Source organism: Podarcis muralis, chromosome 2 (genome assembly GCF_964188315.1).
Source record: "Podarcis muralis chromosome 2, rPodMur119.hap1.1, whole genome shotgun sequence".
In the NCBI taxonomy this organism is placed as follows: Eukaryota; Metazoa; Chordata; class Lepidosauria; order Squamata; family Lacertidae; genus Podarcis; species Podarcis muralis.
Genome location: NC_135656.1, coordinates 62437221 through 62452669, shown reverse-complemented (window position 1 = coordinate 62452669; position 15449 = coordinate 62437221). Strand labels below are relative to the sequence as shown.

Here is a 15449-nt window from a genome sequence, read left to right as displayed (position 1 = left end):
AACTCCCATCATCCCTAGCTAACAGGACCAGTAGTCAGGGATGATGGGAATTGTAGTCTCAAAACATCTGAAGGACCGACTTTGCCTATGCCTGCCCTAGAATAAGGTTCTTCTTTTTTACAAATTTACTAAGAAAATGTAGTTATGTGCCCATTAGATTCTAGCTAATGGGCCTGAGACCCTGGAGAGCTGCTGCCAGTCAGTGTATACAATACTGAACTATGGAGATCAGGCAGGCACCTTCACTTCTGGGGCCTGCTAAAAACATTCCTGTTTAGACAATTCTTCCCAGACACTTAGAAAGCTGATGCTGAGTTTTAATTGGTTTTAGTCTATTGCTTTCACTTTCTGTATGCTTTAAAATATCATTGAAAACTCTTCTTGTGATAATCTGACTGTTCTGTTTTGTAGTGTTTTGAGGGTCGTCCCCCCCTACAATCAAGCGGCGTAATGAATAAATGAAAAATAAAAACATAATGGGCCTGTGGTCTGACTTGGTATAAAACAGCTTTCTATGGTCTTCAAAAGGGGAGGGCTGAGGAATCCTGCAAAGGACACAGAAACTAGATGGTCAGAGAAAAGCCTTGCACACAGAGGAGCAGAAACAGAAAGTGAATACAGTTCTCCCTTGCAAAATTCATTTTTAGAGACGGCAGATAGTAAGAGCTACTGCCAGGAGAAGGGAACACTTGCTTGAATGGGAGAAGAGAAGTGCGGACAAATAGCAAAGCTGTGTTATTTTCTGAGCCTTGACTACGCGTTTTCAGGACCTTTCCCCCCGGCATCCATAATGGTGAGGGGCCTATTCAGGGCCATCTTAAGCATATCTGGCGCCGTGGTGCAAAGTTCCCTCCAGCACCCCCCCCCCCTTTTTCCAGTTGTCCACCTTTTTAAAGGAAGGATGGTGCTGCCAGCGGGGCTGGAGGAGGCGGGCAGTGGCTGGAGGGCGGCTCCTCCGGTGGGGAAGAGGCTGAGGCTGGACGAGGCGCCTCCCGCCTCAGCTGGACGCTTCGTGCCGCGGTGGCCAGGTCAGACAGAGGCTCTGGGCGCGGCGCTGCTTCGGCGTGGCATGGCGTAGGCGGGTGAGGGCAGCGAGCTGATGCCAGGAGGCGCTGCGTTCAGCCTCCGCCTCTTCCCTGGTGCCCTCCAGAACTTGGCGCCCCGGCGCCCCATGCCACTAGCCTCTATGGGTAAGACGCCCCTGGGCCTATTTATTCCTTAAGGAAAAGCAGTGCTATTATTCTCTTTACATTCCAGTGCTGGAATGAGAGCCAGCGTGGTGTAGTGGTTGGTCAGAGTTTTGGACTAGGACCAGTCACTGCCTCTCGGCCTAACCTACCTCACAGGGTTGTTGTGGGGATTAAATGAGGAAGAGGAGGACCATGTTTGCCACCTTGAGCTCCTTGAGATATACATGCAATAAATGAATAATAAGATTCCTTCGGAACAGGATCATAACCACTCAGATTTTTATAGCTGTAGCACGTTTGCACACTGAAGGATTGTCTACAAACCAGACACTGAAAGCACATTTTACACACCCACCCAAAGAATCCTGGGGACTGTAGTTTAACCTCTCAGAGCAATAATTCCCAGGATCTTTAACAAACTATAGTTCCCATGATTATTTGTGGAGGAGAATGTGCTTTAAAAGTATGGTGTGGGGTGTGTGTGTGTGTGTGTGTGTGTGTGTGTGTAGCCAAGGACTCATAGCTGTTAATGAGTTGGTGCCTGTAATTATATACAGTACCTTCCCACTACTAGTACCACAAGGAAATGATAAGAGGACAGGAAAGGAACAGGAAAACCAACAGTGGATCCTCTAATAAATGCCCGGCTAATATACCGTAATTATTTAGGTTCCTTTGAAATGTAGAGGCACAGATAGAAATCTGGAGAGAGCTCCACACAGAATTGGCTCTGCCATACCAAAGGCCAGCTTGCTGATTAGCAGGACTAGCCACATATATTTTTCTGTCTGAAGTGATGGGCACAATGGCCTCTTCCCACTCCATGAGCAAAAGCCTACAGCAATAGCGAGATAGGGACAAGTTGGCTAGTATATTGTGTCAGCCCTAAAATGTGTCAATATTTATTTTTAATCTCTCACTTCCATAGCACCTTTTGGTTAATTCATTGCTTTAATGGTCCTTTGTTATCCTTATCACAGCCATCAGACGTTCTGCTGTTATTCTCATGTTGCTAGTGGAGAAATGAAATTGAATGGGAGAAACTTGCCTAAGGCCTTCTCATTAGTTTGCAAAGTTGATCCGGGGTTTGAAACCAGTGTCCTAGGTCAAGCTCCAGTCTAACACCTTACCAGACCAGTCTCTAGAAAGGTTTTTAAACACGGGATGTGAAGCTCACTGTAGGAGCCACATTCTTCCCTTTGCCCTACACACTTTCCTTTTTGTATCTGAGTCCTGTGCTGGCAGTGCGAGTGGCCGTGTGCTCCTTTCCAACTGGACTGAACAATACTGTAAAACCATTTTACTTTCATTTTATTCCAGGGATTTTTAAATAATCCTTGGGTAGACTGTTCACAGCTGAGCAACAGAGCACACTTTGGGTGGTGGTGGGGAGCCCCATATTAAATTCCCAGCATTTCCAGTTAAAAAGTCTTAAACTTCCTCTGAGACTTTAAAATATCCCATGAGCTTATATGACAGAGCTTTTTTCTTTAATTCATCTCAATGGACATTTACCAGCAAGGCAAGAGGTACACTTAGGGATAAACCTAGCTCACACTAATGGCTATATTCTAATAGCTGGGATGTGAAACATGAACTACAGTTCAAAACAAACCCATTACAAGAATACTAAATGGAACACAATTACTGTATATAGCTGAGAGAACTACCCACATCCCTTACTGAATCCATGAGATATATAAGGTCACATTTGCTAACAAATTCCAGATCTATAGCTTCTCATTGCAATTGCTCCCTTTTTGTTGTTTGCTTCATAGGAACTTTGAGATGTTTGTTTGTGTGGTCATCTTGCTTTCATCCAACAATATCTCAAGCACCCTCTAGCGGGAGAAAAGAGAACAGCACCATCCACCTTATATTTTCAGGTTTTTATTTAATCTCATAATCTGACAAAAGCCAATATGGTCACAGCCATCTTCATTGATGCCTTCGGGGGAACTGGAGTTTCTTATAAGAACAAAACACATATGAATTTTTTTTTCTCCCAAACTCTTAAATTGTCAAGTAGCTCCATAAAGTTCTGAGCTCCCTCAGATCCCAGCAAAGTCAGCCTTTGTTAGGGCCTTCAAGTATTGCCTTTCTGTCCACCTCCAAAACCATTGGATCAATTCAAATTCCAGAACTTTCTCCAACACTGAATCTGACTACATCCACTCTTCCTTTAACCAAGGACATCTCAGGCCAGGAAACAGTCCTTAAGCTCTGAGGCTCACATTTAACAAATGGAAGCTCTGTTGAGTAAGATGCAAAGAAATTTCCCTGTGGTCACCTGCTTAAGGAAGAAATAAAATGGCAGTCCCAGTTCTGTCATTCTCTCTGCAAAGTCTTTGCCATTCACAGCAATAGCCTTATGTCCCTACAGAGAGTGATGTGGATTAAAATCGCCACCAATTAGATCTTTTAAGAGAAAATGTTTCAGGGAATTATTACGTACATTAAAATCCCCACATACAGTTTCATTATTCTTTAAGACCCCTTTATACTCCACTGTAGATAAATTTTCACAAGAAGGCCATTGCTGTGTTATGGAGTCGTCTCGCAGGGACTTCATTTGATATTAATTGCATTACATTCCTATTCTGTCTTTAATAGAAATGTCTTCTAACACAAAGAGACATGCACCACTGGGAAAGGTTAGAAGCAAATACTATTGCTTAGACGACTTTTAAGTGTGAAAAGACCAGCATGTGGGTTGTTGGGTTTTTTTGTTTTTGTTTTGTTAGCACATTATTTAAATGTGCAGCTCTTTCAGCACCCAGCTGACATCAACCACTATGAAGGTGCCAGCTTTGAGGCATGCAGTGAAGCTCTCCCATGCCGGACAGGCCAGGCCCAATTCCACCTCCAGCATGTCAGTTTTGTCCTGTGGCTCCATTGTTGGTTGGCCCAATGCTCCAAGTGGTTAATCCACTTATTTTGAAGCGCACCTAAAACTATCCCGCTTCTTTGAAACAGACTTGAAATCCATCTACATAGAGGATTCCACAAATATCGCAAAACGTCACCTGATCAAGAACCTGTATCAAGCCAAGGGCCCTTCCAGCTGAGCATCCCGTTTCTCACGGTAGGAAGCCACATGCTGATACAAATCCCACATGCAAGGCATGGGCAAAATAGCCTTCTCCTGCCGCTGTTGTTCCCCTGCATGCTGCCTGTGATCCAGGAGGTAACACCTCTGACATGCTGAGCACTCTGATCTTCATGCGGTTCAACTATGTGTTTTGGTTCCCCACGCCCATTAACCAACACAGCTTCCTCTGCTTTTTGTGGACCCCCTAGGTTCTGTTTGTGTACCCCTAGGACACGGGTAGCACTATGGGTTAAACCAGAGCCTTGGGCTTGCAAATCAGAAGGTCGGCGGTTCAAATCCCCGCAACAGGGTGAGCTCCCGTTGCTCGATCCCAGCTCCTGCCAACCTAGCAGTTCGAAAGCACATCAAAGTGCAAGTAGATAAATAGGTACCGCTCCAGCGGGAAGGTAAACAGCGTTTCCGTGCACTGCTCTGATTCGCCAGAAGCCGCTTAGTCATGCTGGCCACATGACCCGGAAGCTGGACGCCGGCTCCCTTGGCCAATAAAGTGAGATGAGCGCCGCAACCCCAGAGTCGGTCACGACTGGACCTAATAGTCAGGGGTCCCTTTACCTTTTTACCTAGGTTCTGTGAGCAGGCAACTAAGTATGCAAAACTACCAGGGAGCAAGTCTGAGTGAACACAGCTACAATTATTATAAAGCAAGGGTGGCTGACCTTTTTGGGCCTGATCTGTAGTCAACCCTCTGGGGGTTGCATGCCAGAGAACATGTACAGGACCCATTTCCTAAATTAATCCCTGCAGATCAGCTAAGGAGGATTCTCACCCCCTCTCCACTCAGACGACATTGATCTGATGACAGCCCCAACAGGGCACAGGGCTCCACCAGAGCTTTTTGTATACTTTAATTTACTTTCCTTTTTTTGCTGCTGCCACCCAAATCAGTAGAGTCTTCAGGAGCCAGAGCAAAATTAGGGTACTTTTTGGCTAGTGGTAGTGATATGAGCCACACCTACTGTTGGGTAAACATGAATAGGACAGGCTGCAAAGAGGCCAGTTACAACACTCCCAATATCAGAACCAGCCCTGAAACTCCCACCACAATCCCAAAGTGTGAAAGGTGAGGTATCTGCAGCAATCCTTTGCAACAGAAGAGCAGGATCTGGAATTAAGCTTACACAAAGAGGAAATTACTGAAATTAAATTATTTAAATAATGAATCCAATTCATCTAGGAACGAATGTGTGGCTACTTACTCCTACTTTACAAGAAGATTCAGCCCTGCATGTATGCTATGTGCTTTTGTTCCCAGCAGTGTTTTTTGTTTGTTTTAATTCCCTGACTCTGGGTTTCTTCTCAGCCCCCCCATCCCCAAATGAAATGACAGTCAGGCTGCTGAAAGTAGAGCTACTTCATCATCATCGGAGAAGTAGGGAATGGACGAGTGCCCATTCATGATTACCAATCAATGATTTCTTACAGCAACATGGCCTCCCACTCCCCTGTGTAAATCCTTCCAGGACCATCAAGCTGTGACAACCTTAATGCGAAGGAAACGTCAGGCTCCAGAGTGATATTTGAAAGGTCCCTTTGAAATATTTGGCAAATCTCTCTCTCTCTCTATCGATGCAAACGGATGGAGATTCGTACCAGATGAATGAGAGGTGGCAGAGCCCATCCTGTTGCAAAAATCATCCGGCAAGCCTCCTTGAAAGATAAATGAGATGTAAAATGTTGCCTGAGTTCCTTTACAGGAAAAGGGTAATAAAGAGATTGGAATTCGTTGCAGGTTTCTGCTGCAGCACATTTACTTGTTGGCCAGGAGTCCCGCTTGTTCTGCTTCTTCCACTTGAGGGATTTCAAAACACCTTCAGATTCCATGAGCTGCCTCATCTATGACGGATATGATTTTGAGGGGCGGTAGTGATGGATGGATTGCCTTGCTTGCCATCACGGTGCTACTGAAGTGCTTAATAAAACTTTCATTGACTTCAGTGGAATCATGATTCCAGGCCTATACTTTCAGCTGGGTATATTTAGGCTGCTGGCTGGGGATGTTTTATGCACATGAGTGTGGTAGGCTGGGGGTGGGGCAAAGGCAACATAACTAAATGTGTGTTGTACAAAGCACAAGGGTGGAGAGCCGGTGGCCATCCAGATTTTGTTGCGCCACAACTCCCATCATCCCTGACCACTGACCATGCTTGCAGTCCAACAACGTAGGGAGAGACTCACGTTCCCCATCCATGTTGAAGCCTGTACAATGGGGACAGAATTATAATTCAATGTAACTGAAGCTTTTTAGAAGCCAGATTCTTTGACAATATTAGTTTAGTAAGATCAAAAGAAAGTGCATGTGTGCAAGTGTGCATGCACGTAGAACAAAAAATGATCTGCATTTATGTACACACACACAAACACCACTTTTGCAATCCTGTTGTATGTCCCAAGTGGGAGGTTTAGGGAGTGGTTGGCTCCCTCCTTGTCTGTGTTTAAGAAATTATTTAAAATATACTTATTTTATCATGTGTTTCTCTCTTGATAATGTTCCACTTGATTCTCTTCTTTTTTTCAAATTTTAGGCTAATTGTTATATAACTGTGGGTTGTGTTTTTTTAACTGCAACTTTTGAAGATTCCTTTTAGCTGCCCCCAGCAAGTGGGACATTTTCTTTCTCCAATTTTGTTCCCTTTTGTTGAGCCTGTGTAATATTACGTATGCCCAGCGCCCAGACTAGCAGTCCTCAGTTCCCCACCCCACCACCAGCAGACCACTTGGAAAATTGCTGGGGGTCTCAGAGGAAACCCCCCCCCCCAGATCAAAGCACATACGTAACTCATATTTTAATAACCACAGCCTTGTGTTTCATTCAGGCACAGTCAGCACTTTCCGCCTGACAATGATGGAAACAAGCCACGTGAGCTCTTAACCAGTAATGCTATGAGCAGGCTTGCAAGCAGAGGAGGTGGGGTTAACCATAAACCTGTTTAAAATTCTGCTTAGTTATTAATTATTTTTCATCAGCAACTACAAATCAGCATTACCATCATGTATTTTGTACAGAAGCAAACACTGCTTCATTGACACAGCTAACTCTATCCTATGAATCCTATACAGTAGTTCCTCAGGTTACATACACTTCAGGTTACATATGCTTCAGGTTAGACTCCGCTAACCCAGAAATAGTACCTCGGGTTAAGAACTTTGCTTCAGGATGAGAACAGAAATTGTGCTCCGGCAGCACAGCAGCAGCAGGAGGCCCCATTAAGCTAAAGTGGTGCTTCAGGTTAAGAACAGTTTCAGGTTAAGAAGAGACCTCCAGAACGAATTAAGTTCTTAACCCGAGGTACCACTGTACAAGTACACGGCTGATAAACTATGACCAATCCAAACAACACACACACGTTAGCTGTATTGTATACAGTGAAAGCCGTGTACCCAGGATAGCTGACAAAATGCATCAGAAATGAAAGCCAGACATGTGTAAACAACAAAATGCAATCAATCAAAACTAGTGCAGTTTTGGGCAATACTATTTTTTAACCATGTTTTGCTTCTGCAATGAATACAAATAAAAGTTAAACATTTTTTCTGTTTGCCTGTTTTTCAGTGTCTGCACAACTGTCAAAACAGTGATATTATGAAAATCACAGGGTTGAATCCAACTCATTTCTACTCAGGGTAGACCTCTTAAAATTAAAATACCTAAATTAAGTCAATTTCAAAAGGTATGAGAAGCGCTTAGTTGGATACAGCCCACACGCTTTAGGTTAGGTCATTCCCATAACTCAGCTATGGGGAACTTTGGTCCTCCAGATGCTGCTGAACTACAACTTTCATCAGCTCTAACAAGCATAGCCAGTGGTATGTGCAGCAACATCTGGAGGGCTAAAGGTTCAGCTGTAACTGGCAATTTTCTGGAGGTAAATTAATAGACTGTGTCAGCAGCATATTAAGAAAACCACAGGCCCTTCTTTGGGAGCAATCCTAACACTTCCACTCACCCAGCATGGTAGGGCTTTACAGAGCAGCAGGGTCACTGTCACTTTCATAGCTATGCTGAGCATCCCAGGTGAAGGGTGCAGGCAGAGACTGGGCCCAGCTCACTCAACACTGCCACATGATGGCAGCATGGTCAACTCACATTCCAAAAGATCCAGAGAACGTTCAGCCCCACCTCTGGAAAGCCCCATTTTCTGGTAGGCAGACAAGGGAGATCTGCACCAGAGAGAAGCCACCCCACCACCAGCAGCCCAACAAAAAAGGGATATGGATTGCTCTGTCAGTATGATAATCTACCACTAGCGCAAATGGCAGAGGTCAGCAAACCTTTTCAGCAGGGAGCCAGTCCACTGTCCCTCAGACCATGTGGTGGGCCGGACTATATGGGGGGGGGGATGAACAGATTCCTGTGCCCCACAAATAACCCAGAGATGCATTTTAAATAAAAGAACACATTCTACTCATATAAAAACACGCTGATTCACGGACCATCCGTGGGCCGGACTGAGAAGGCGTTTGGGCCAGATCTGGCCCCCGGGCCTTCGTTTGCCTACCCCTGGCAAATGGTCTCCATCTCAGAAAAGGAAATTGGTTGTAGGGCCAGGTACAGATATTCTCAATGGTTCTACAGCTTTTTGGCACACAACCCAAAACAAGTTCAACAACTTCACGCACTTTTTAAAATATGTAATATGGCAACCCTACCCTCTAACCTCCATCATATAAGCACTTTTGCAAATAATAAATGCTGGTACCAGCTGTGGGGAAGAAAAGCTCTGATCTCTGAATAGGTTTTCCCACCTTCTGGGAAAACTACACTTTGGTTATTGCAGAAATGGGACCCCCGGTTGTAGCCATTTCGATTGTAATTGCCGCAACCATTTTTCTAAGTAATGCTGTATATGCAATTAAACATTGCATTCGGAGCCTAAGCACCCCTCGGCAGAAGCACTTCATCCGATGGGCAGAGAAACTCAGGACTGGGTTTCGGCACAGACAAAACACTTGCTGAGCCAGCACCTTTCGGCACTGGGAAAACGGGGCCAGCCACATCCGAGCGTCAAAAGCAAGGCGCGCTCCCTTTGAACCAAGGGAGAGCAAGCGCGGTCCTCTCCTCGCGGAGAAAGGCCGGCGCAGAGGAAGCGGCTACCCAACAGGACCATGAGCTGCGTTCGCGCACAGCGAGGAATCAATGAACGATCTGAGTCTGCCCTTTTCAAATACGTTGAGGTTTGTATCTGAAGAAGTGTGCATGCACACGAAAGCTCATACCAAGAACTAACTTAGTTGGTCTTTAAGGTGCTACTGGAAGGAATTTTTTTTGTTTTGATAAAGGCTCCAGTTCCCGCTTTCCTTCCCCGCAGCCTCCATCTTCGCCACGGACACACTCAAAAGGCGAGGATATCGCTCCCCCGCTTTATGTGTGCGGCTGGGGTGGAACGCGCTGACGTCAGAGCCGCCGCGCCGCCCGACATCTTGAGGATAAGACTTTATCTAGTCTCCGCCATCTTTAGTGAGGGTTTCCATCACTGCCCCGTCGCCATTTTGGAATAGGTCATTCCGACTCATGTCTTATTTTTCCTTTCCCCCCCCTTTTTTTTTGCTCCCTATCTTCCATCACTTCACCAATCGATCAAATTCCGTGTGTGTGTGTCTGCATTTAAAGATTAAGCCGGATTGTCTTTCGAGGAAGTGACCCGCCTTTGTCAGCGGTATCGCTTCCGGGTTAAGCGAGGTGACCTCTGACCCCCGCGACGCCCGCCTCTTCCTTTCCGGTGTTGGTTGCTGCCTGCGGAGACGTGCGAGTAAGTGTCGAGAGAGGGGGGTAACTTCCATCCACCCCCATCCTCGGGGACCCGGCTCTCCCCGAATTTGTCCGCGGTTTGCCTGGCCTCTCCTCCGCCGGCTGCACGGGGAGGGCGGCGGAGGGGAGGGCCTGGTGCCCCCGGGGTCCGCGGGGGTAGGCAGCACCGCAGTGGGAAGGAGCGCGGCTGGGCAAAGCGGGGATGGAGCTTCGTAGCGCAGCCCGCCTTTCCGCCTTTTGTTTAAGTTGCGCGCCTCTTGCTTTATTAAGAGGCGAAGCAGTAGCTTGAGTCGTTTTCCGTGATGTAGGCCGTTGTGGGTCTCATTAAGGCCAAGGTGGACGAGGCTGAGAGGTTCCTCCAGGGCCTCCGCTAGGCCTGTGGCTGAGTCTGTTCTCCGGTAGGCAGGCTGGCTTCCTTCCATTTGAGATGGTTTGACGTGGGAAAAACTTCTTTATTTACTAGCTGCAGGTTGTTTCAACTCACAAATTCCCTCATCCTAGGAAGTGAACTTTCTGGGTCTGATTTCGGCCTTGTGAGATCAGAGATGATCTGGCATCATGTTTGTGTTTTCAGGCCGTCCTGGTACATTGAGAAAAAAAGATCCACGTATCACGGAGCCGTCTGCATCTCCAATGTTACATACAGTACACGGCCTAGCTCTCCAGACACTGTGCTCCAACTCCTAATGCTCCTTATCAATGGTCATACAAGCTGAGGTTGATGGGAGTTGTAGTACAAAGCATCTGGAGGTTACCATGTTGACTACCCATGCTGTATTCTTGCTCTGCAAAATCACTGCCATCTAGGTTTCCATACATTATGCCTATATTGTAATCCCCTTTATTTGAATGTTGAATGTAGTGACTTGAGGTTTTCTCTGTTGTAAGATAAATATCTGTTTTTTACATACCCTTTTGCTTAGAAGTACTTAAGTGCTGTTGTGCATCTTCTTGATAGCATTGTCTGTAGAATATATATTGCTAAATATTACAGATAGGAGCAGTGGGGATCTTGCCACATGTATGATGCTGGGAAATGTATCATGCTATAGGCCTAAGCATACCTGATTGAGGAGTGCAGGATTTTTGTTATAGGGATGTGATTGTGGTAATGTGTGCTGTTTGATTAGCATTATTCTTCCTGTGCAAGTCATTCTGGAAGGTTGTTAATTTTTGTAACCTGCTAGCTAGTATAATTAGTGTGGAAGCAACACATTTCACTGAAATGCTGAGTGTTGCACGGTCATACAGAAGGGATGTTCATTTAATAGGCCTGAAATAATTTTAAAAAGAAAGTGGAGACCATTATGTTAACTCATTTGGCTTCCATTCCCTTTTTTATGAAGAGAATTATTAAAATATGTTGAAGAAAAGTCGGTGCAAATTAGCACAAGTTTTGTGTTTCAAGAACTCCCAATTCTGGTTGTTGTTGGTCTCACGATGCTGTTCCTCCCAGTTAATATATTGCATATATCTTAATCAAGACTGTGAACTTAGTAAACTATGGTGCTATTGATGTCCTTTATCTTCCCCTCGGATTTATATATATGTGAGAGAGAAGTACCTGATGCAGTGATTTCCTTGTTTTCTGAGGCAAGGAAAAACAGGGTTGCTGCAAGGGTGAGTGGATGTTGCTGGGAGTGAGGTGCAGTTAGAAGCTGGAACTTGAGGCACAGGTGCTTCTGTTGCAACCTTTGCCAAGGTGTTTTGGACTACAATTCTCTTCCACCCCATACAGCACAACCATGCTGGCTGGGGCTGCTGGGTGTTATAGGGCACTAGGTTGGTGAAGGCTGCTGTACTGCCTGACTGAACTGGAAGTTGGCACCAGTACAGAAATGATTTTCTGTGCACAGAGCTGCAAAAAGGGCTGTGAACTAGCCCCATGTAGCTGCTTATTAAAATAGCTTTCTTGTGTGACTTGGGTCTGAACTACTTACTTTCCTTGCCCTGGAATCTTAATTTAATAAAGGTTTATAAGTAGATCCCTTCCACGAGACAGTACTTTAAGGCCTTCCATATCCTCCCTAATTTGTTGTTGTTTTCTTATGACAGAAATGGCACCTCGTAAGGGCAAGGAAAAGAAGGAAGAACAAGTAATCAGTCTGGGACCACAGGTGGCTGAAGGAGAGAATGTGTTTGGAGTCTGCCACATCTTCGCTTCCTTCAATGACACTTTTGTCCATGTAACTGACCTGTCTGGCAAGTGAGTAGACACCCGTTTGTGACTGCTTTCTTTAACATGTTTTTAAAATGAAAGACATATGGGGATGGGGAATGTTGGTCTATGATGTTTGGTAAACTTTTACACCTCAATACTCCTTAATGCAACTCCTGGACATATAGTGCTGGACATCACAGGCAGACCCTTGATCAACTACAGAAGTCAAGAGACATACTCACATTGGTACAGAAAGGTTCTTTTAGTTTAAAATCCTATAAGTCAGGACTCAGGAAACAATGTGGGCCTCCAGGTGTTTCTGAACTACAAATCCCATTGGCAGTGCTGCCTGGCTGGGGCTGGTGGGAGTCAGAATCCAACAAAATGGAGGGCCACCAGTTCCCCATGACCTTCTATAAGCTGTTCAGGCATACTGGAGTAAGTGGGAACATAAGGGACAGCTAAACTTTGTGTGACTGGTTCTGTGTCTTGTCTGCTAGGATTTAGGACTTGTGGGCAGCAGCAGAGGCGTTAAGGTTTGGAAGTTGTTGCTTCCATATTTTAAAAACAATTTGGCAAAGGAGCCAAGAATACAATTTATCTGCTTACCCTGTAACTTCATATCTCCTGTGAAAGTAGACTTGGGGTTCCTCAAATAATCTCTCTGTTCCTTCTTTCTCAGGGAAACAATCTGCCGAGTAACTGGTGGCATGAAAGTGAAGGCTGACAGGGACGAGTCTTCTCCTTATGCTGCTATGCTGGCTGCCCAGGATGTAGCTCAGAGATGCAAGGAGCTGGGAATCACTGCCCTTCACATCAAGTTGCGGGCTACAGGTGGAAATAGGTATGTGTGTCATTCTTTCCCACACAGAGTTTATAAAATGTAATTAATCAGATACTAATTAGTATCTAAGGCATTCAGCATTCACCTCTTAACAGTTTACATTATGCAGGAATACCATATGAGAACGTTACCGTATATATAATTATGTAGCATTCTGTAGACCAAGGTGGTGGTGGGAAGCAGAGAGGATACCCTCTTGGCACTGAATGCATATATTGGTTGGCTTAATATCTTTGTGGATATTTTGTTGTTTTTCTCTTACCTAAATAAGCTTTGCATTTAGATGGACTAAGTTGCAGTTTGGACTACCATGATCTTATAAAAAGTATTGTTCACATTATTTGTCAGTGAGATCAGGTTGCATCTAATATAGCCTCGAGGTGTTCTGGTTTTTTCTTTTTGAAATATGACAACCCTAATATAGCCACTTCTTTTGAATGCTTCTATGTATTTCCCTTAATAGAACAGAGATATTCTATGCCCATTAGACATAGACCTTGCAGTTAGAAGCAAAAAAGAGGGAAGCCTTCTCAGTTCTGCATAGGGTAGAAAAGACAAGCAGCAGAGATATCTTGAGAATCCACATGGATTATGACAATGATAATTCCCAAGGGGTAGCAGGCACCCAAGACAAAAAAAAAGGAACATAATTCCATGAATCACAGAAACTGATTGGCATTCCCAGTAGATTAAATGTCTGAATTGAAAAAGAAAAAAACTCCTGCTGGTTAATATAAAATGCCTCCATTACACGCTTTCCTTCAGATTCCAGCATAAAGGTGAGCCTATGAAGTTAGCTGAAAATGACATGGCTTTTATAAAAATACAGTTAGGGCTCTATTTGCCACTAGACCAAAAGCTTGAAGTTGAACTGCCATCTTATCTCCCTGCGTGTCCCGTATTGGTCTTTGTCACCAGTTTACTCCCTCCATATGAATTATTATAGAACTATACAATATATAAACAAATGCAGACATCAGAGATAAGTTGTAAACGCTTATCTGCTTCATATATTTCCTCATTTTTTTCCTTTGCAGAACAAAGACTCCTGGGCCTGGAGCCCAGTCAGCCCTCAGAGCTCTGGCTCGCTCTGGCATGAAGATAGGGCGCATTGGTGAGTTGTCAACTGAAGATGCATTTGAAGAATGCATCTCCTTGGAAACCATCTCTTTTAGAAAACGGCTGTTTCTTAATGTCCCATTCTTACTCAGGTGTTAAACAAACCCTCTTAGTTTCCCGTGATAACGCTTTTCAAGATTGTGGGGTACATGCTAAAGGTGCTGAGTTTAAGATATGAAGTACAGAAATGTTGCAGATTAGACAAGGAGATGTCCCAACATCAGGTAGTTGTGACCTTTAGTTAGAAAGAATTGAAACTGGTGCTAAGCTGCATGGTAACTACCATGGTATTATGAAATGTTTTCCCCTGGTAGTTGTGTCGTCCCTTCTTAAGTAAAGTGGAAGTCCTAAAGCCTCTGCAGTCTGAACTTGGACTTTCACATCCTAAAATACAGTTGCTGTAAATTGGAAGTACAGCTTCTCAGTCTGACTTACGATCCTGCAGTAAATTGGGTTCTTAGTGTTAGATTTTGACCACCAGCCTTCTGCATTGGAAAATTGTTTCATTTACCATATGAAAAGTGACTTAGAGGGTTTTGTATGTGTGTGGACCTGTGTATGCAAGAAAGTCTTCTGAATGTGAAATCCTTATTTCTCTCCACAGAGGATGTCACCCCTATCCCTTCAGACAGCACTCGCAGAAAGGGCGGTCGCCGTGGTCGCCGTCTGTAAACAGTAGCTGTTATCTTTCATCATTAAAGCTTTCCAATAAACCTCTGCTCTCATTTGTTCTTTTCTTATACAACTCTGGTCACCGCTGGTGTCCTTAGAAGTGCATCCTTGAGTTGGACCTTTTCTCACTAATTACATGAAAAGCAGTCTCTTTTGGGGAGTTTCTGTGCATTAACAGCTTCCACGGGATTTCTGTTGTATCACTTTTCCACCGAGTTATTTTTCTATGAAGCTACTCAATACTACTTAGTAAAAATAAAAAATCTTGCTTCCGTCTAAGGACGATTTTGACGGTGATGGATAAAAGTAGCGACAAAGCATCTCAATTCCATATATAGATTGAACTTTAAAAAAAAAACTACACACAACCCTGGACAGCCACTTCCCCCAAAGAACTGTTTGGTTTTAGATGCAATAGGCTAGCAATGTGTTCTTTTGGATTTTGTATAACAGAATTCTGGACTCATCTTGCCACATACATCTTTCAGGGATCCATTTAGAAAAACGTTTAAATCTGTATGAAAGGAATAATTTGATTCTTCCCCATCTGCCTTTTTAGATGCACCTTATTATTTTCATTATTTCAGATTATTTTGTATTCACTG

The 15449-nt window shown here is 44.4% G+C and overlaps 1 protein-coding gene and 1 long non-coding RNA gene across 3 annotated transcripts; both read left to right on the top strand.

Moving 5' to 3' along the window:
* Positions 1–1028: 1028 nt before the first annotated feature.
* Positions 1029–5865, top strand: LOC144326976 (uncharacterized). 2 transcript variants are annotated; one of them, XR_013391923.1, is made up of 3 exons: positions 1029–1190; positions 4167–4275; positions 5603–5728. It is a non-coding gene; the product is annotated as an uncharacterized LOC144326976 (long non-coding RNA). The 2 variants fall into 2 exon arrangements; XR_013391922.1 differs by having other exon boundaries at positions 1031–1190; positions 5725–5865.
* A 4026-nt stretch (positions 5866–9891) lies between these two features.
* Positions 9892–14885, top strand: RPS14 (ribosomal protein S14). Its single transcript, XM_028718283.2, has 5 exons — positions 9892–10049; positions 12104–12254; positions 12892–13053; positions 14091–14167; positions 14777–14885. Exons 2-5 carry the CDS (start codon positions 12106–12108, stop codon positions 14842–14844), a joined length of 456 nt encoding a protein of 151 aa, XP_028574116.1. The 5' UTR covers positions 9892–10049; positions 12104–12105; the 3' UTR covers positions 14845–14885.
* The last annotated feature ends 564 nt before the right edge of the window (positions 14886–15449 follow it).

What these genes read in the sequence shown, in the direction of transcription:
- RPS14 (XM_028718283.2), top strand. Translation starts at nt 12,106, where the DNA reads ATGGCACCTCGTAAGGGCAAGGAAAAGAAGGAAGAACAAGTAATCAGT. An exon ending in GTAACTGACCTGTCTGGCAA is followed by an intron (nt 12,255 to 12,891) that starts GTGAGTAGACAC and finishes CTTCTTTCTCAG; the next exon opens with GGAAACAATCTGCCGAGTAA. An exon ending in CATGAAGATAGGGCGCATTG is followed by an intron (nt 14,168 to 14,776) that starts GTGAGTTGTCAA and finishes TTCTCTCCACAG; the next exon opens with AGGATGTCACCCCTATCCCT.